Source organism: Zosterops lateralis (assembly GCF_965231275.1).
Source record: "Zosterops lateralis genome assembly, chromosome: 16".
Classification (NCBI taxonomy): domain Eukaryota; kingdom Metazoa; phylum Chordata; class Aves; order Passeriformes; family Zosteropidae; genus Zosterops; species Zosterops lateralis.
This window is the reverse complement of record NC_139776.1, coordinates 6,223,310-6,245,319: the sequence shown is the minus strand read 5'-3', so window position 1 is coordinate 6,245,319 and position 22,010 is coordinate 6,223,310. Positions and strand designations below refer to the sequence as shown.

At 41.1% G+C, this 22,010-nt stretch overlaps 1 protein-coding gene across 2 annotated transcripts; it reads right to left on the bottom strand.

The window, feature by feature from the left end:
- Positions 1-643: 643 nt before the first annotated feature.
- ARFGAP1 (ARF GTPase activating protein 1) lies at positions 644-21,086 on the bottom strand. Of its 2 annotated transcripts, XM_083873000.1 has the most exons (14): positions 20,995-21,086; positions 20,645-20,774; positions 17,153-17,216; positions 16,208-16,317; positions 15,052-15,223; positions 14,056-14,156; positions 13,299-13,385; positions 12,708-12,804; positions 11,318-11,374; positions 11,092-11,124; positions 7,943-7,999; positions 6,545-6,604; positions 5,333-5,409; positions 644-4,876 (listed from the first exon to the last, which is right to left on the bottom strand). In XM_083873000.1, the coding sequence occupies exons 3-14, from the start codon at positions 17,210-17,212 to the stop codon at positions 4,549-4,551; spliced, it is 1,239 nt and encodes a 412-aa protein (XP_083729126.1). In that variant the 5' UTR covers positions 17,213-17,216; positions 20,645-20,774; positions 20,995-21,086; the 3' UTR covers positions 644-4,548. The 2 variants fall into 2 exon arrangements, with proteins under 2 accessions (XP_083729126.1, XP_083729127.1); XM_083873001.1 differs by lacking the exon at positions 20,995-21,086 and having other exon boundaries at positions 20,645-20,866.
- Positions 21,087-22,010: the final 924 nt, after the last annotated feature.

Here is a 22,010-nt window from a genome sequence, read left to right as displayed (position 1 = left end):
AGCCCTTACAGCAAGAATGGACACAGACTGTCTGTGGAATAATATCAGTGATGTTATCAAACACAAATGTCCTTTTTTTTTTTTTCCCCTTGTGTAAAAAAATCAGCAAAATTACCTCTACAGGGCAAGTAGGCTTTAGTCCTGCTGACCAAGAACATAACAGACAATATTTTAGATTTGCACAAAGCCAGGTGCAGTCATCTGGAGTACCCACAAGACTGTTTGGCTCATGAAGGAAACTGGAATCTGAATGTGGAACACCACCACAGCTGAAGGATTTGTCAGAGGACCCTTGTTTCTTTCAGGAAAACTGCATTAAAAAGTTTCGTTTTCTGCTGTATTAAATGCCTCTGTAGACAAGCTAATAAAAATCTGAGAGTACCTAAATTTATCTACACTTTAATTTCTATTTGTGGTTCTCCTTAAATAAGGAGGCAAACAATGTCTCCAAACTGCTCCTAAGTAAGAGTTTGAAGTTAGACTGTGAAACTCCAATGAAACATAAAGATGTTTTTGGCTCTATTAATGTTGGCAGCTTCTTTTCCCCTTTGTTACTGGCAAGGAGGAATATGCCCGACACCAGCACCTGGGTTGAAAATTAACTGAAGTCTCCTGAAAAAGGGCTGACCACCGTTCTGCTCCATATCTCTTTGCTTTATTATAATACTCTTTAAAAGATGACACTGCAGTTCAAGTCCAGAACCACTCTACAGAACAATGAATAGTGTTCACTGAAATAGCCATTCCTGTGAACTTCACAAATAAACAGAGCAGGAAAATTAAAGATACAGTACTCCAGACTGACCAAGTTTCTGCTGGCATGGAAATGAAAGAGGGTTCTGCAGCTAGAGGCCACTCAGCCATTAGATCAGACTCTTAATAACAGCCATGGAAATGTTTCTTGATTTCTGTTTAAATCACTGATTGCTAAAACCTTTACTTGGGTCACTGAAATTTAGTATTTCAGCCAAAATAAGCTAAGAACTGAAATACTTGTGTAGACTGCTACTCTCCAGAGGACCACTGTATCTTTAAATGTATCCTGGATTAAACAAAGGTTTTATCTACACTTGTTAAATTATTGCACAGACCATTACACTGACAAGTACATTATGAACCCATGGAATGTTACAGTCTGGCCTGGAAAATAAAAGCAGCAGCATTATCCTTGAAGTCTCAACCATGAGGGAGAGCTGGCCAAGCACTTCTTGAATTGTACTTATTATTAACAGGTTCCAAGACACAAATGAAACATTTTAAAATAATCCCTAACTCCCAGGATTATGTTTGGGAGCATTCTCCAGGACTTTCACTCTTTTGCAAGTGGCACTTAGTTTGATTTCTTGACATTCTTCTTGTATCAAACTACCTGCAGGAATCCAACTGCTTTGTATTTTCCAAAGTTGAAGCCATACAAAGAAATAAGTTTGGTCACCAGGGGATTTGAACCAGCCATTGCAATGTCTAACTGGTGCAGCAATTTCACCTATTGAATATCTCCTGGCAGTTTGCTGGTGTGACTTACGCCTGTGACTCCAGGAGTGGGATGGAAGGGGAGCACAGCCCTGGTGACACCACAGCCCTGCCAAACCACAGGCTCAGATCCACGGCTGGATCCTCACTCAGCCAGGCAGCCTCAGCTCCAGCAGCCTGCACTCAATGCCTCTGCTCCTCATCAGGCCAAAAGGGGAGGATCTGGGGGAGAGGAGGAGGAATTAAAAAATAAAAAAAATCTGATTCATGAACACTTGCTCCGCATGTGCAACTTGATGGGATGCATTTCCTCATAGTGCAGAAACCTCCCAGCCACCTACTCTGAAAAAAAGTAAAATTCAATAAAACAGCGGGTGTGCAAAAAGAAAATGCCCTTATTTTGTCCTTTCCTCTGGAAGGCATGATCACACACTCAGGCTCAGACAAGTCATTAAAAAATGCTCATTTGCCCATCAAACTGACCAGCTGGCACACTGGTTTTGTGTCTGCAGTTACACTTTCTGCCATTATACTGGTTTATTTGGATATTCTGTCAGTTCTAGCATTTTGTTGCTTCCCTTCAACACTGCAGAAAGAGAACTGTCAACTGTTCTGTCCCTGTCTCAACTGGAGGAAAAATCCTTACCCAAAACTTTTGCCTTGAGCAGGGCTCTCTGGCTGTTTGATTTAGAGCATAAAAGTTTCAAAAGCTACAAAAATCAAATCAGAAGAACAAACAAATGGCTCATGCCAATTGTGGCTGCAAGTGATACATAAATAAACCACTTTTGTCCCAGGAAAAGCTCACAGCTGAGGGGAATGTGCACACACACATCACAATACCACTGATTGAGTGGACTGAAATAAAGATTTTCCTGCCACGAGCCATTTCAGGAGGTTTATGAAAGAGAAACTTGTACATAAGAAGCTGAATCAGCTTCAGACTGGGCAGCAGACACACTGACAAGGAGGCAACAGAGGTCTAAGCATAAAAAACCAAAGCTATGTTTGATATGCAGCTAAGCTATGACAAAGTTTACTTAGAACTGGAGAAAAAGTATAAAAAAAAATCCTTGTTTTAATGCAGGCTGTGAACTACTGCCAATAGTACCATGAGCAGCATTGCAAACTGAGAGCTCTCGTGCCTTTGGCACTTCCAAAGGGTCTGTGACAGCAGGGACACCTTGGGAATGGCTCAGCCTGGAGCAGCACTGGGGTCTGAGCAGCTCTGGGTCCTGCTGCAGAGGCTCGGAGACCACGAGCTTCAGACCACGCTCTCAGGAGAAGCAAAGGGGAAAAAAGAGAAATCTCAACTCTCACAGAACAGGGCAAGGGAAGACTGGAAAAATATTCTGTTCACCATCTGAAAGATCCTAGTAATAGAAATACAGATTCAGGCTGTAAATAGAGCTACTCAGACTTGGGCCTTTAAAATCTGCTACTTATGAGGAAATTAATTTTCTTTCCTTTTCCAACTACTGATACTACTATCTGCTCAAAAAACCTCTGTGAGGAGTAAAAGAAGTGGAGTGTTATTTAAGGTAACTTTGACACCTTTGGTTGGTTGTTGAACAAATTAATCAGTTTTTAAAAGCAAAGGCTTTTTAGGTAAGTAATGGGATTTACAGGGTTCACAGAAAGAACTCCATGCTGGAAAAGCAGATCACAGAGAAGATCATGATTTGAGTTTTCAAGCGAGCTGATTGTTTTCGTGCTGAGGGTACATTCACAACCCACCCCTCAAAATAAAATGGGATACCTGTGATAACTTGGATGTTGAAAGTCACAATTCTTCTCTAGAAGTTATGGTTTGTGTCATGCAAAGCAATTTGCTGGGTCAAAACTGACACGTAACTGAATCTCCTGTTGCAGTCCTTAATGCTGACAAAGAGTTTCTCAAGTTTCCAAAATAGTGTTTCTTTAACAAGATCCAGGAAGAAAACATGGAGAAATATATGACAGAAACAGAGATACAGCTTAACACACTAAAGAATAGTTTGGAAAACATCTGCTTAAATTAAATTTTACTATTAAATCCAGACATCTACTCATCTTGAAAAGGGCTTGCTGCCAGGCTCTTTCCTCAATGTTCTTGTATTTTCCACCCTTTTGTTCTTGCTGGAATCTTCTTTGTAATTTTTTTTTTTTCTGCCAGGTTGCCAAACAGATGTCCAGAGTGACATAAGCAGCAGAAAGACTTCATTTTGAACAGCATTAATAAAATACTACATAGGTAGAAGGAAGAAAGAGAAAAAAGAGAGTACATAAAATACTCAGGGGAAAGGGCTTAGGTGAGGAAGGAAAACACCCCAGCTTTGCTTTTCTGTGTAGCAGAGCTGCACAGTGCAAACTCAATCCCTTGAGTAAGGTGGGCAAGTAGAGCCATTCTGGATATCCCTTGAGAGTTCAGGTCAAACCTGTAAATTTACACAAGTAATTATCTAGCTCTAGATTCCTTCTGAATTCTACAGGGGAAAAATAAGCTTTCGACTACTAAAAATAATAATAATAATAATATCACAATGTTTAAAAACAAAGCTCCAATAAAAAATATGTTAAAGATCATCTTGAATTGCCAGACCTCCTGTAGTCAGAGCAATCCATAAGGCATTGAAACTCGATGTATCCAACTGCAGCTTGCCCAGTTAATGGCTGTCTTTCCCAGTCACACCCTGTCCTTTGTTTGCATTAAACACCCCAAATCTCCAATTAGATGAGGACTGGATGAACACCTATTAACCTACACATGCAAGGCTGTGCCATGGAAGTGTCCTTGCACTGATTTCTTTCCTTTAACATTTGTGTTAAGGAAGTTGCTGTAGCCAGCTCCAATAGTGCAAGGAGAATATACTTATCACTATCCTTAAAAAAGGGAGAGCCACCTTTATGTAAGAAAAGATTCAGATGCTACTTTTTTTTTCCCTATACCGGGGTAGAAGGAAGGAGAATGAATGGGAAGCACAAACAGATCAGAAAGGTCAACCATGATACTCCAGGTGTGTGTAAAACTTCCTCCCCTCCATCAGCCAGCACAGCCTCCCTTTCCCAGCTGTGCAGAGCAGGGTTAACAGAGTTCTAAAAGTCATCCCATGCATTTTTTGTTGCCTTAGGAGGTTTTCTGGTCTTGCTCTCCCCTCCTGTGTTCTCCCAGTTGGTCTCCCAGTTCTCCCAGCTGTCGCTGTTACTGTTCTTGTTGGAGACCGTTCCCGAGCCCCACACGTCCCAGCTATCCGAGCTCTTCTTCTCTGTGGAATTGTCCACATAGGTCCAGCTCTCACTGCTTGGAGATTTATGAGCTTTTGGTGGATCTGAGTTGCCAAAGGTCTCCCAGAAGCTTTGATCTACAGCATTGTTCTGGTAGCCCTCCCCTCCACTGTTCTGGTAGCTGTCTCCCTCAGCTGGTCTTTTGGGGGGTGGGGGAAAAGGAAAGTAGAAATAAATTAGTTATGCCAAACATAACAGTAAAAATAAATGACCCCAAAGAAAATCATAATTTTACTGCTCTTTGCTTAAAAAAACCCCTTGATGATAAAGGAAGAATTAAATATTGCTCCAAATGACATAAGCTTGTTGTCTAATTCACAGATTTTGTTAAGAGATTTAACAGGCCCAGGGAAAGGGAATGTGCATTTGGAGTAACTTTTTAAACCAAAATCTGTGCACTGCTTTTTCCTCAGTTTAAAAACAGTTATAAACAAAGTTATTTTGAATTCTTCCCTATTATATAGAGGAGGGCTATCAGCAAAGCCAGAATAAATTTTTAATATTGAAAAATTACCTTTCACTACTATACTGCAGAGAATGTACAGGAGATAAAATTATGTGTTCAAAGAGATAGAAAATAAGAACAAAAAATTACCTGTCAGAATTATCATCTGGTTTGCCTGAAAAGAAAGTGGTGACATCTCTCCATCCCTTACTGCCAACTCCCTGAACCTAGAGAAAAAAAAAAAAAAAAAAAAAAGAAACTCCATTCATTTGAACTGAACCAACGTCTCTGCCAAATCCAACAGCAAAAGCCAGAACAAATTTCTCCACTTCTTCCCATAAGTCAAACACATTTATCTCACAGCTCAATAATGTTTTTGAAGGGCAGTGACATGGAGGATGTAAAGAACATACATTTAACAGCACCTCTTTGGAAGAGGTGGGAAGCAGGTCAGGTTTAGATTTTTCCACCCATTGCTGAAACACCTTTTGAATTCTCTCCTAGACTTCCTTGACAAAAATACTGGAATTAGTCCTTATATAAAATTAAACTTAATGAAAGCACTGATGCTTTATGATTAATGTAATCTGTACTTATAATTGTACTGTTCTACACAGCTACTTTCACTCTGTTTCAGCATTATTTCACTACCCTCGTAAAACAGGCCAAAAGTTGAGTCCTAGAACTGGATTAGAAATACAACTTCTGAAGTGACACCATGGAAGGTACTATTCTGAGTTAGGGATAGGGAGGATGAATCCCAGAATTCAGCCTGAGAGTTGCCAGGCTCTAAAGAGAACAGGTAACATAGTTTATTTTACTTTATTCAAATAGTACCAAAACCTAAGACACTGAGCTGGTCTATGGGGGAGCTGCCAGTGCTGACTTTCCCAGTGCTAGCAGACACACATTCCTGGGTACCACCATGCAGGTCACCCCAGCAGGTGTTAGTTTGTGCAGGGTTTCTGTGCTGGGCAGCCTCACACAGCACTTACCACATCCGAGCACCGAGAGCAGCAGAAGGCAAAGAGAAAGGTGCAGAGCATTAGCAGGTTTTACTGTAACAGTGAACACAAGCTGTCTCCATATTCCCTCACACGTTTTCTTTGCTCTTTTGAGACACTGGCTGTTTATAACCACCCCATGTCCTCATTCAAATCACAAACAGGACACCACCATGCCTGTGCAGCTTTGAACACCCCAATAGAAGTGCTGCCTGCTGAAAAATCCATTTTCCAAATTTCTCTATTCAACACAAGCACAGAGCAAAGCTGCACTGGGGTTTTGTATTATTTTTCATAAGAATATGGAGACTGGCTTGACTTTTCTGGCCTCCTTAAAGCCAGGCAGGCCACCTCATACCTTGCTGGCCAACTGCGATACCCCCGTGGTGACCTCCTCAAATATTTTCCCCTCTTTCACCTATGTGGACCAAAGTATTGGTAATTAGTCATAAAACAAACTGTAATTATTACTGAAGTTTATTACTGAAATCTCCAGACAAGCTCATTTGTGCTTAACAGCTAAAATGTCAAAAAACCCAACCCCAGACTGAATCAAAATAGATTTAAGTCAAAACTAACCAAGTTAAGAAAATTATTTATGAAGACTGTTGACCTATAGTGGAGTGAAACTCAGTTCTTTGAGTTTGTGGGAATTTTCTGTGGCTAAAAACCCAGTTTGAGGAAGGTATCACACCCAGTTTGAGGAAGGTATCCTTTAAACACAGTTCAGGTATCACTACACTACTGTTGAACATAAAAACACCAGTACAAAAAACATTTGCAAACATGAAGTTTTATCAATATATTCTACTGTGTATGATGATTGTGTTTAGAAACTTAGCAGATCCCTTTTATTCTCTATCTTTTATAGATGCTTATTTAAATATTAAAAGGCCTTTGAATTTTGGTGGAACACAATACAACAGGAACCTTTCACCACTTAATAAATGGCAGTTGTTCCAAAGCAAATGACTTTGTATAACCATAGAGTGAATACTTATTTCAGAAAGTAACACTTATTTAGAATTAACAGCACAACATCCTAAGGAAAATGGATTTTTTTTTTTTTAAACACAGAATGCATAATTTCTCATTAAACTGTCCTACAAAATAAAAATCAGTTTAAGGAAATGCACCCTAAAAATACGCCTGAAAAGAATTAATCTAAGCTCTATGAAATAAGCTGTGGATAATTCTAGGGAATAGAAAACCAATTAGAGTCTCCTCCTATTGTTTGAAATGCCACGTAAAGAATGGTGAATTAATAAAGGTAATGGAAGAGAAATTAGTTTGTAGTATGATTAAAACATTCTCTTCAAATGGCTCAAAGGTGTTTTACTGAATTAAAATAAAGCTGGCAGGTAGATAGAACACTAGGAACTTCACACTCCAAAATACAACTACTAATATATAAATATATATATATATATATAAACAACTGATTTTGTATCCATTTAGGGTGCATTTTCCTCTTGTTCCATCTTCCATTACTGAAAGCATGAAATCTATAAAATGGTATCTAAGAAGAAAGAATGTGACAGACTCTGGTGGACATGAGAAAGGTAGGTGTAGGGAGTTTACCCTCATTAACATTTCTCTGATAACAGCCTAACTCTGAGTTGTTTGATGTTTCCCCTTTACAGAAAAACCCCCTGAGAACCTGGGCAGCTGTGGCAGGAGGCAGGAGGAATCAACCACACTGAGTGAGTACAAGCATTTTTCTGCAAGCCATTTACTAGCAGAAATTACCAGTTACCTTTTCCTGGGCAGGTTTGAGAACATTTTCATTTAATGTCTGACCTAACTCTGATGCCTATTTAAAAGCAAAACAAAAACAAAGTCAGTTATATTTTCTTTTTAAAAAACCCAATAAAAACCCACAGCCAACACCTTCTGCAGGCTCATTTCTCAGCAGTATCTCCAAGAACACAAGCAGCCTTTTGCTTTGATTCGTACAAGCAGAATAAGCTGAAAAGCACACACAGCAAAGTGCTGCAGGAGACATTAAAAGACAATAAATTAAAATCAGAGACACATGGCAATAGATGCCCAGAGCCCAAGCAAAGTCTGACCTTGCACTTGAAGCAGAAGCAATGGTAAAACCAAGCAACAGTTTCAAGGATGGGCCCCTTGCTAATGCCTGCAGCTGAACATTTGGAAGAATTGTCCTCATTGCCCCTTATTTTTCCATACTAATTAAATTACTTGTAGATTTAGATCTTTTTGGCTGATTTCCCTCCAATTTCTCTGTCTTGTAGTGCTCCAATTATCATCTGCTAGTAAGAGCCCAAGTGTTTCTGAGTAATACACAAGAGCCAAAGCTGTGACAGAAGAGTTTTGTTTTCTTTAAAGCTCCAGGTTTGCAGGGAGAAAAAAGAATGAACTTCAGAAATCTGTTGCAATCCAGAACAAGATGCACAAGGATATTGTACTTCAGAGGCAGTTTACAAAAATGTAAGCCCACAGTCTAAGTCACAAATTACTTTCCTAAGGCAATGCTGACAAGGACAGCAGGTTTAGAAGAGTTTGAAATCATTCCTTGCCCTACAAAGGCTGTCAAAGGCTTATGTAGTGGTTTTTGACCGATTTAAACTTTCTTCAGAATTACCATATCATACTGAGTGCCTCCAGAATTATCCTGGTTAATCCAAAAGGGCCAATATTCCAGGCAATTAAGTTTCATTTCCTAGGGTTCATATTTGATTATTACCATTGGTCAGGGTGTGAACCTTCACTCATGTTCCTCCTGGGAATGGAGCACCTTAAACAACTTTCCTCCTCAGACTCTCAGGTGTCTAAGAAGCCTTTCCCTCAGCCACAGCATTCCCAGGATCTCCCCTTTTTCCAGCCACTAACTCCAGTACTTTCACTCCTTACAGGATAAACATTCTTTGAGAAGCAAAGGCAAAAGGAAATCCCATCTAGTGAGAAACATGAATGCAAATCACAAAGGGCTTGCTACCTTTGGAAGTGAGGCTACACAGTGTTTAAGAAAAACAAGAGAGGGCTGTTCTCACCTTTGAAAAAACCTTCTCGAGTCTACTGAACCCAGCAAACTGTTTATGTTTTATAATAAAGAGTGTAACACACACAGACTAACAGTTCAGGCGTCCATGTGGAGTCACTGCTAGAATTAGGAAGAATTCTTATCTGATCCCTCTTACTCAACCACATAATTTTGTAAATGTGGAATGGAAAGATTTGGGTACAACTGTATTTTCATCTAAATCACTTCATCTTTCCTTCCTATTGCTGAATTTAGGACAGCACTCCATTACAAACATTTCACTCAATGTCTGACCCAGCTCTTGGCACATTCCTGGGGCAGACGTGCAAACAGAAATCCTGAAATCACCAGAGTGTGGACAGCAGCACAGTCAATTTTCAGACAGTGCACAGCTTGGGTATCTCTATCCAACTTCACAGATTTTAAGTAGGTTTGAAGAAATGTTACCATACAAAACACACAACATTATTCTAAACAGGTTTGACGTAAGGCAGAAAAAGAAAAGACAGCTCAGGAGCAAATGCACATATTCAGCACGAACAGACAAGGAGTCCATGCACAAGAACAGATGTTGAGGGTGTTACCGGCTCTGGCTGCTGCTTGTAGCCCCAAAACTTTACCCAGAGAGCAAAAGAGAAAAGAGCAAGGAAGGCAGAAGCAGTTTTTAGCAAAAATTTGGCAGCATTTTTTCAGGCAAGTTAAGTAGCAAGAACCTTTTCCAACTTTTAACATCTACTGACAAGAGAAATAGTGAAATGTGTTTGGTCATTGGGCCCCAAGTACACTTTTAGCCAATGTAGTGGATACAAAAATGTGTTAAATCTGTTCTGAAAAGGGTCAGAAGTTCCAGGAACAAAATTTAACCTTCAGTAACACAGCTTAGATTCTAGAGTACCATGTTGCTGTGGTCCTTGTCAGTAGATGTGATGAGCTTTAAACTAAATACTATATTTATTAATAATACTACAGAAATAGCAGCTTCTAAAAAAAAAAATCCAGAGGGAGTGAAAAGGAAGACCTGTAGAAAACTTAGTTTTTCTTAAGCCAAGCAGTAAATACTTCAAAGCTTTGAAGCAGGAAGTTTGGGTGCTTTAACAAGACATTTTTGCAGCAAACGTGTCCAAGTTTGGCCATTAGAAGGATTAATATCCCAGTGCATAGACCTGTCTGAACACCAGCACCTGCACATTGGTTTTGAGCAATACTTTCTGTGTCTATCAGAAAGCAAACCAGGCTAATGCTGCACATACACAAGAGTTACAATTCAATTAAAATTCCTAAACCATCTATAAATATTAGCATCTCACTCAGAACCAGGCAAATTAAGAATCCTATTCTTTTATACATTTTTATATTTGATTTAAAACTTTTCCTCAAAGACAGATCTTATGTCAGAGCCCTGTGTAATCAGGTCTGACTGTCTCTGTTTTAACCCCAGTTTGATAAATGAAATCCTTTTGTCATTGCTACTTTTTAAAACACACACAAGCAAGTTGATTTATTAATAATATTGAGCAGTTCAAATTTCTAACATCTTACTAGGCTTTAGCCATGAGAAGATGGCTTGCACCGTATTGTATCACTAAGAAAACTACTTCAAGCACATTTAAGAGTCACAGAAGTAAAACAGAGGTATGTTAAGTCTGCCAGCTCTGCAGGCTCTCCAATACATCCAACAGGAGCAAACAGCAGAGTATCCCTGTTTATCTCTTGCTTAATTTGATCACTGCAGCTGATTGCAATTCCCATGGAATCAAAAGCTACAACTAAACACTGCTGTGCACTATGAAGGCAAAACACACTGGATCTGCTGATGATCAAATCTAAGTCAATTGGTGCAGGCAAACACATGGCACTTAAAGACAATTAGACTGAGTAAGAGCTAAATCTATAATCACCTTTTGACTTGCTTGAGATCCAAATCTGGTAGCCTGTGAAGAGAAGCAAATACATTCAGGTTTACCTGGAATAAACCCTTTGATTTTTAAAGACATGCATTTAGAAATGCTGTGTGATCCTCTCCAAGGTAATGGAGCTTTGGCAGAATTTCACAGTGAAAAGAGAATATCCATATCACCACCTCTGGCATTCCACTGCTAACTAAACCCCATTTTATTTACTTACACCCTCTTTAGCAGCTGAGGCAATTTTGCTTGCTCCAGTTGTAAAACTGCTCCATCCCTTTAAAGAAAGCAAGAAAGTCATGAGCTACTTGTGAATAATAATAGCAAATAACCAAGTTTTCATTAAAACAGATTAGCTTAAGTCAAAATGCTCTAATACAGCTTGTCCTGTAGTCATAAGAACAACCTGCTACTGAGAGAAAAATTAGAGCCCTTCATTTAACTGAAATCTAGTGATGAACTTCCAATATTTGTGTAAATTTGAAGAAGTCAGAGTGCTTTGGATGTTGCTCTGCTAAAAATGGCTACAAGTGTGGGGAAAAATCCTCCCATGCAGTGAACGGCAAATTGTTTTTCTCACCAGGATGAACACCCATGTAAGGAACTCAGCCTCCCAGAAATACAGGACTTCAGGGCACACTGCAATGTCTGTCTGTGCTCACACGAGGGCATTCCAGCCAGGATGTGAAGGGAGATCTGGACTCAAAGAATGGCTCACAGGAACAGGACCAGTGTCACCTCTCCTCAGCTGTCTTAGCTCACCTGCAATACACTGCAGTGTGCTTTCTTCTCTGAACTCTCTGGCCTAAAAACTGTGAGACACCGAGAAAATATTTAGCTGATCTATACCAAGCAGCCTGTGGGATCACCTGGAATATGGTGATCACCCTGTTCAAAGGCTCAGGCATTACCTTTCCCCTGGTAAATTGTAGTGAAATTATTTATTTATTTTGAATTAACAGTGGAACCCTGGTGTGAGTACTTAGGCCAGTGAGGCTCTACAGAGGGCTATTGGCCCCTAACCCCAAATACTGTTCAGCACTGTGACTTTGGAGCCTTATCAAAGCACCAGTATGGCCCTGACTGCCTCTGACTTTATTCCCATTTTATTTCAACAATGCATCTTTCTCTATCTCTACTTGAATCGTGACAACTGTTCAGCCATATGCTGTTATCTCTTCACACCCTGTCACAAGTATTTTAAATGTTTTCACCACTGCTCAGGGCTTCTGGCACCCACATACACACACATTTCAGTTGTTTTCCTCTGAACATCCTTAAGATGGTTAACAGATTTAGAGCTATTCCCTACAGGTAATCACATTTTTCCTTCAGCCCTGTTGATTATTATTTCTTAATCCATTGCTATATCCTCACTTATTTCTATGAATTGCTACCAGACACATTTCTTAAATTCTGCTCAAGTTTCTCCATTTTGCCTTTTAAAGTCCACCAGTTATCTTCTTCACTCTTTGAGAATACAAACAATACTCTGCATCTCTCCATATCCACCTGCAGTCTTTAGTTTCTCCTCTCCATTCATATTCTGCCATAACAGGTGCTAAACTAGAAGAAAACAGTAATTCAGAAAGCTCCAAGCAATTCCTTACCGAGTACAATGAGGACATGGCATTATTCAGGAAGTCATCCTCTTTTTTTGGAGGGTTTACTGTGTTCCCAAACCCCACATAGCGATTCTCTTGGCCACTACCACAGGAAAAGGAATAAACAATACCTGGATCAGCATGCAGCCATTACAAACATTGAACAAGAAAAGCATGGAAGAATGACAATTGTTTTTGCACCTGGAAAAGAAAGTCCTGTAGCACCCAGCACCCAAAATACAAAATTACTCACTTCATACAAACACCAAGGATCCACTGAGGAATCCTAGCACAATACAATTTCCTCTGTGCAAGCTAATGTGGTCCTAATGATTCTCCAGGTTTAACAGATCACTGACATCAGAAAGCTGAGTAAATCCTAATAAAGTGATACATGAAAATGAGAAAAGGAATGAAAGAAGCTTTATAAATGCCTCTGTTTAACTCAAATCACTGTAAGGTACAACATATAATTAGAATTCTCTGATTTGGAATCCACCAAAATAATATTTGGAGTTACAAACTTTCTATTCAATACTTCAAACGTTTTGTTAGGCTAGAGAGAGAGGCACTCAAAGTCAGTAAATATTGCATTACCCTTGGTAGGAGCTGACATCATCATTTAACCAGTCTTCAAAAGCCTTGTCAGAAGAGGCAGTTGCAGTCTGAGATTGTCCAGCAGAACTGAAATAAAACATCGAAGAATCAAAGCCATGTTAAGCAAAAAACACTAGCTCAGCAGTGCAGCTTGATGTATATCACCATAATCCAGGATAAAAATTGATTATTTATTTCATCTATCAAGAAGGGAACTCTAATGCAACCACTAAAAGGCATGAAGCTCTTGTTCCTTTGATTTACAACTGCTTTTGCAGCTAATTTGGATCTTTAGTGCACAGAGTAACAAACACTACATGCAAAAGCAGAACAATGCAATTGCTGTGGTACAGAGCTTTGATGCTCCCCTGGTAATTAGCACCAGGAGGGAAAAGTCTGTTTATTTTTCCCTGGCATCCAACCCCAAACTGACACAGCCTCACAGTTAAGATGAGGATGTCACACACTACATGTGAGTGACACAAATGTGTCATTTCAGGTGCATTATAAGTCAGGATAAAACAAGCATGGCTTGTCCCCTGCTCTCACTTCTCTCTGCCATGGTTTAAGGTTTAGGTGCAAGGGGTGGGAATTATTATAAAAACAAAGTCCTGTTACCTCATCCTCCATAACTTCAGCTTGTTCAGACACCAGCACCAACAGGGTAAACCCAGCAGACATGAAACCATCAGGTTTTGATGCTGTGTCTGCACCTGATGCTGTGTCTGTACCAACAGTGGGTGAGCAGGGCACGTACCGGTGAGCAGAAGACAGAGACATTTTAGGCTGAGGTGGGGTCCAGTTCCTGGCAGGAGAAGTTTCAATCGACCACTCCTTGCCTTCAGCTACTGTAGCTACCTACAAGAGGCAGAACAATCAAGAATGCCAAGTCAGAGATCTCATACAAATTATAAACCGGTTCTGTAACATAAGGACAAGTCATTTTTCCAATCTGCTGCTGGATCAATTAACTTTGTTTCACAAGAAACAATTTTTTTTCTGACTCCTGGGCTGTGATGTTGAACTGAACACTGGTTTTACTTCAGGCAACTGAAATAGAAAATAGACAATTTCCTCAAAGAGGCAGGTTTGGTTTGAAGAGGAAGAACCGGATTAATGAAGAGATGTAAGCACACAATAATGGAGGAATAGAACTACATTATTGTTGTATGTTACTGCATACACTAAAGATTTATCAAAAATCACTTTGGATAGACCTGCACAGCTGAAGTAGTGAACTGAGGACTGAGACAGCTCCACTGACTCAACTGCAGCACTGAAAATCCGAGCTACCTCAGCTAAATGCAGAACTGAAAATTTCAATAGAAAACTCTTACAAGACTTGGGAAGAAGCACTCCAAGATCTTTAGGGTCCCAAGTGGGCAGTCCTGGACTGCCAACTCTGAGGTACCAGACCTTTGGGTTACCCTTGGGCTAAATTAGAGAAAGTTACCCAAAATAAGGAAGTTAGTCCAGAAAAGCTCCTACCTGCCCAAGACACTCTTTTCTAACCCCACCTTATCTCCCTGGCAGGACAACATTCCTTTTCTCTTCTGCCAAATACTTGAGCCATTAACTCATCCAGGTTTCCATTAACTCTTCCAGGATTTCACTCTCTCACATTTACCTTTTCAAGAACCACTGCAGAGGTTCAAAATATTACAACTTTCCCTCCTTTCAAAACCAAGTACTTGCAAAGCATTTTTATATTTTCAGATCATAGAGGTGAAGACACAAGCAAAACTGAGCTTACCTGGTCTCTAAACAGAGCTGCAGCTTTGCTGTTGTATTTCTCTTGCATTGTCCAGCATGGATCATAATCATCTTGAGACTCCAAGAACTGTCGGAATTTGCTGTTACCTCCAGCCTTCATTTTCTCCAGCTCAATATCCTTCCATTTGTCCATGGTTACAGAACGCACAAAACTGAAAACAGGTTTTTAAAAAAAATTAAAAATTAGATCACAGCTTGCTATGATTTCCTGCTGTATCAACAGTGACAAAAAGAGCTTATTACAACCTATCTCAAAAGTTGAGAGTATAAACATGTTAGAGAAGACTCTCCAAGTACAGAAAGACAGATCATCATAAGAAGGTGGGCAGATCCTCACTGAAATAAGCCAAAATCATGTCACTTATTGGCATTTAAAGGAGACAGTCAACAGAAGGCAAGTGACTGAAAAAGCAGCTTCCTTCAAAGTCCAGAAATTAATCTACCCACTATGTAACAGAAACTTTCCCCATACTTCACTCTGCAACTTTCTTCTTCTGTCTATTATCATGTATTTTGATGGTTGGACTTGACGATCTTAAAGGTCTTTTCCAACCTTTGCAAATCTATGATTTTATGTCTCATCTCAGAAATTTCATCTTTTTTTCCATGCCACATACAGAACAGTTCCAAATGCTCCTTTCCTATGCGACATCTACTCACTAATGAGCATCAAATCACCCCTCAAAAAGCAAAGAATGTACTTCTGAATGGCCTCCTTGCTTTGGTGATTTCCCTCCTGGACTTTCTCTCCTTTCCTCATTTGAGTAACTATAACTTTGGCCTTATTACATACACACACTGTGAGTCTCCAGAACCCATAACAGTTCTTATTCCATAGACACTCATCTCAGCTGAGCACAGTTCTTGGAAAACAAAAACTACCATTAATATTACAAAGAAAAAAGAAATCTCCTAAACAGAATAAAGCTGGATTTTAGACTAGTTTTAGACCCAACTAGTTACAGACAAGGCACAGAGAGCAAAGCCCACTTTGGAGAGGAGCATGAAGCAAAACTGCCAGTGAAATGTTGGATTTGAGACATTCTATACATCCCAAACCAACACATGCTGTTCACAGCCACACTGAACCCTGAGGTAAGGCAGCTCTCAGTCCATGGTCTGTTGGCAAGGCTGACCTGAGGTGAACTCCCAGCCCTCGGTGTTTTCCTGAGCACTCCAGACAGATCCAAATTCCATAGGTCACACTCACCCACTGGGGGTTAAATGCACCACATTCAAAACAGACCTGTGAGAGAAAAACAGTTATCTCTGCAATCTGCATCACTGCCCATGGGATGTTTTAGCAGCTCAAAAAGGCAAATCATCAAAACACCACACACTGAAAATAATTTCAGAAAGGTTCTTAGTTTTTGGAAACACCTTCCCTGACATCATAAATTTCCTTCAGGTATTTATTTATGCTGCTTGGATCATAAAATTTATTCCACCAACTACCAAAAACCAGTGAGGAAATACAGACAAGCAAATAGAAATTACTATGCAAAGAATTCGTGCTGACTTCATTTTCATTGCCTTGAAAGAAAGTAACCAAACTGAATTCTTGAGGTTTCCTTGGCAAAATAAAAATGCAATATTTAAAGTTTGGAACGTTTTTTCAGTCACACTACAATTTGGCAGTAAATGGTAGCAGATCTAAACAGATTTTTTTCTTTAGAAATAGCTTTATTGCTTATACAGTGCAACAACTTCAGTTTTATGTTTGGATTCACCACTCAAGATAGAATGTATTGATATAAATAAAACTGAATCTTTCTATGGATTATCATATTTAAGGTATAATCAAGCTACTTGAAATAGAGCATTTTAATTTAAGTTGTGCCCCAGACACCACTTGTTGAAAAGACCCCAGGGGTTCCAGCATTACTAGAACTTCTGTAATACTGGTGCCAAATATGCAGCAATGTATTGTAATGCATACATGAGATACCCAAATTTCTATGTTAGCATTAGTGAGCCGTAGCACAAAGACAACAGCAGCTGTAGCAGATGCCAGTGTACATCTGGAGTAGACAAAAAGCAAATTCAATTCTAAACTGATCTAAAGATCATAATTTTCTCACATTGTTCTCATCTTGTGCTCTGACTTCCTTGAGGACTTTCCTTGTTCTTGGACTTGCCATGATTCTGCAAAGGGAGAAAAAGAAAAAAAACCTAAGTCACAATTACAGATTTGATTTTGGTAGGACACTCAGTACCTCACAAGCACAGCTCTGTGACAAGAGCCTGGGATCTAAACCACTGACTCACAACCAGCTGCAGAGGAAAAACAGACAAACCAAACCGCCATAAACCCCCACAACCTTATTTTTCCATTTACTTTGCACTTTTGGGGGGATTTATTCATCTTAACTCCATCAGTGGAAAGGTGCAATGCAGCCATGGCTGAAAAGTGGGTGGGGGGGTTCTATGTCACAGGTGGTATCTAAACAGACTCTAGTGGATGCTGCCCCCAGACCCATCCACCACCCTTCCTGAAAGCACTTCCCAACATCCATGATTTCATGGAATCTCATGCACACAGCTCATCAGACCTACGCAAAAAAATAGCAGAAACTCTTACACTTCAGAGTGCAGAACACGTTGCTACAAGAGCCTCTTACGAGATGAAACAAGAACTTCTAATTTTCCAGAAATATTGAGTTTGTTTGCCAACTGAATTCTAAGAAATTAAGGCAATTATTGGGACCTTTTACACAAATTAGAATTGTAATTCAACAGGCATGTCTTGCTGGCAGACCACATCATTTCACTCTAATTTTTATGATGCAGAAAACAGCAGGGAGCAGTGTCAAGCTATGGATAAAATTCACATTAAGACAAAAAATGTGATTCACACACAGTGCACAGCCTGGAAAAACCTAAAGTACATAAAGCACTCATGATTTGAAGAATGATAGTGTAAGGTGCAGCATAAGGCTGCAATTTAGATAAAAAATAAATTCCTATTACCAACTAATAGCATCATATTTAAATTAACTTTGAATAAATAGCATCTGTTCTCCCTTTTTACTTCCTCTCCATCTTATAATTTCTACTCCAGAAAACAAACTTCTAAGATGTAATAGAAGACAGAAGTCACCAAGCTGACTAGAAACAGCACTAAATGTCAAGCTGATTGGCCAGTCAAAATACAAACCATAAAACAGCAGGTTGATATTTTCACCAAACACTGGTGTGAGAGGCAAAAATGCCTTTATGCAACTCTCTGATACTGGTTCACTGTGCTGTTCGACTAAATAGTCAAAGGTTCTTGGAACATCAATAAAATTAACAATGTCACAATAATTTTAGAAGGTAAATGATTGTCACATACAACTGCCACAGCCCGAGGGGATGGAGGGACGATGTATCTTTAATAAGTAAAGGAAGGGCATTTTAAAAGGTAAAATGCTACAGGTAAGGAAACATTTCTTTTGTATGACTGACACCAACTTCACAGAAATCCCCAGAGCAGAGCAGTACAATAAATAGTTCTGTGCATCACCAGCTAAGATAACATGACTCAGAGAGGACAAAGCTCAGTGTTGTACCTGCTAAAAGCAGATGTTTGTAGCAGAGCTCACTGCCTTTTATCTAAAGCACTTATTCCTCTGTGAACATCTTGTGGACAAATGCTTAATTCTGTGGAATTTAAGGGACAGTGTTTTCACTGATGTTTAGAACATGCTACCTTTTCAGTCTTAATTACTTTGTATTAGGCAAAACCAGGTAGTTGTGATAAAGGTGTTTTAGGCTCAGAAGGTTACTCCAAATAGCGGTGAATAAAATCTTCCTGTCATCCTGCATTAAAATAAAACTGGCACAGTTATTTTTATCAATAATAAAAATTGTGTAACTTTCAGAGCAGGAGAATGAAAGTGTGGCAAGTGACTCCTCATATAATGACACACCTTTTCCAATAGCAATAACATTTAATCTTCCTTAACTTACTCATGTGCATGTGAGCAGGGAGGGAGATAGCACTACATGCATTTGCTTGTCCTAAATAACAACCATAAACACATTTACATGACTCCCAGTCCATGTCTTCAATTTCACTATTTGTTCCTGGTGAGACAATGGAGAATTCTCCTTCTGCAGTACAGAAATTAAGTAAATAACTCAGCAGGAATAGCCAGCCAGACAACAGTGCACCCTCTGGGCCCTCCTCTCTGCCATTATTGCTGCTTTATCTTTGCATATCAATGCCTCTTCCCCAGGAATTAATTTCCCCAGCATCTTCCTGTACATTACTGACAGCTTCCAAGGCTCCTCTCTTTGGCTGGATGCTCAATTCTCTTACCCCTACCTTTCCTTTATCATTTTTCCTCCTTTTTCACAGGTTTTCAATCAGAATAACCAACAAAGGCAGTCTACATGCAGAGGCCTTCCAGCCTCAATGGCAGATGAGCACTGCTGGAGCTGAACAGGAAAGACTCTTCCCACTCTCCCCAATTCTGCCCGTGCCAGGAATTGTCTACAAAGCAGAAAGTTACATCCATCCTCCAGCACTGAACATCCAGCCCCCTTCAGTGTTTATACATGAGTTTCAGATCTCCAGCTCTAAGGTGACAGAGGAAGCAGTTGCTTTTGGTTCTGCCATAAATTACTTTTTTTAAACAAAAACTGAAATACTTTGGCCAACTGCAATCTGAACATAGACCTATTCCACCAAGTTCCCTGCCCAAACCAACCACATCTGTCTGGTGGGAAGGCAGAGCTTCATCCACACCACGACAGCCAAGAAATGGAGGAGGTAACTAAAGGCACCAGCTTTTCACTTTGTCCTCCTCCACCAAAGCATTTGGAAATAAAGGACAAAATAAAAATGTCATGCTTTCTTACAGGTAATGTCTTTAGAGGTGCCTAGTTTATTTTAATGATTTTGCCACAAAGTTTTAAGGGTTCAGATTATCATTGATTACCAACAAAAAACCAAGCCCTGGTAGCTGACTGGATATATAACCACTGTGCTGTTTAAGTTTCTTGACTAAATCCTGAAGAAAAAAGCCACCTTAAAGAAATATACATTGTTTTGATCTAATATAAATGGACATAAGCAGAGAAGAAAATGTTTCGTTTCTGAGTAAGTTTCCATTCAAGGATATAAATATTATTGACAAGGAAAGTGGAAAGAGAAAGCATCACACAGACCAATCTCATACTCTTACTTCCCAAACAATCTGCTCCCAAAACAGAAACTAGAAGTACACCATAGGAGTTCCCTGGTTATGAAATCTTTACTTTGCTAAACAAGCAAAAAGGCAGAAGTGGACTAGAAGTGGAAATAACACATAACAGGACTTTGCTCCTCTGACACAGCAGCAAATTCAGAGCCAGCCTGCACAGGGCTTTGCAATTCAGCACACGAAGAGTCAGCGGGTGACGTGGCCTGGTGACTTCACGGTCCTGAAGGCTCCCTGTGAATCCCACCAGCGCAACAAGGCCACAGAGGCTGGAGAAACCTCTGGAATCACACACTGCGCCCATCTCCACGGAATTATCACGGTTCTCCTTCACTAATACATCAAAGACCGCTGCATAGTTTTAAAGCGGCGCAGTTCCACACTCACCCGCCTGACCGAGCCGAGAGAAGGGCGATTCCTTCAGGCACACCTGCGGTACCCGGATCCCAGCGGCGTCCTGCAGCCTCCCTCCCTCAGAACATGGCCGGGTTCCGCCGAGCCCTCCGGCCTCTGCTTTCTAGGCAAGAAAACAAGGCATAGAAACAGCTGAACTAGCGGGAAGGCAGCCGCCTCCTGCCCGCCACGCCAGCCTGGCACCCGCACCTGGCCCGCCCTCGGCACCGTCCCGTGTGACAGCGGGGGCCGGGCCCCAGCGCCGCCACCTCAGCGCTGTGCTGGGCTGCGGGGAGCCGGCACAGCCAGCCCCGGCGCGGGGAGCCGCGGGGATAGGGACGTACCACAACGCAGAGCAGCACTGCTGCCCGTGTGCCGGTCCCGATCCCGGTCCCGGTCCCGGTCCCGATTCCGATCCCGATCCCGGCCCTGGCCCGGTCCCGCCCGGCGCCGCCGACGTTGCAGGGCGCGGGGCATTGTGGGTTCGCGGCTTAACCCGCTACGGGCCGGGCTGAGCCGGACGGGGTGAGGGACGGTGAAAATACCCCATTATATCAAACTCCCCGTGCTCCAGAGAGACGTTTAAGGGATTTGTTTCAACCGAACAAAGCTGAAATAAAGCTTTAAAGCGAACCTTGCCCGCGCGCTGCTCTCGGTGCGGTTCCAGGCGGCAAAAAAACGACCCCCGGGGGTTTATCCCTGAGGGGAGGCTGCCCGTGCGGGTGGATTTTATGGAATTATGTGGGTTTTCCTCACACACTTATTGATGTGAGGAAAGCAGGGGTTTCGGGTGAGGCCCCGTGTTGCTCCCAGGCTGGGAATAGCAGATTGAGGGGCTGGTTTGACTTCCAGGCTTCCCCAGCTTCACATCCAGCTCTGCTGTGTGGCCACACCTGGAGCATTGGGGTGGTCTGGAGCACCCCAGTCAACATATGGAGCATCTAAAACTACTAAGGAGCATCCAAAGGAGGTCGCAAGGATGAGGAAGGGTCTAGGGAAAGCCGTAAGAGGAGTAGTTTGGGTTGTTCAGCCTTGAAGAGGAGACTGAGGGGAGACATCACCGAGGTCTGTGTTTCCTCATCAGAGGAGATGGAAGAGCAGCTCCCATCTCTGGTGACCAGTGACAGGACACAAGGGGATGGCTGAAACTGGGTCAGGGGAGGTTTAGGTTGGCTATTACAAAAAGGTTCTTCTTCCCCCAGAGGGTGGTTGGGCACTGAACAGGCTCCCCAGGGAATGGTCACGGCCCCAGGGCTGCCAGAGCTCCAAGGAACTTTTGGATGATGCTCTCAAGGATGCACAGAGTGGGATTTGGGGGTTTCCTGTGCAGGGAAACCCCAGAAAGTCTAGTTGGACTCAA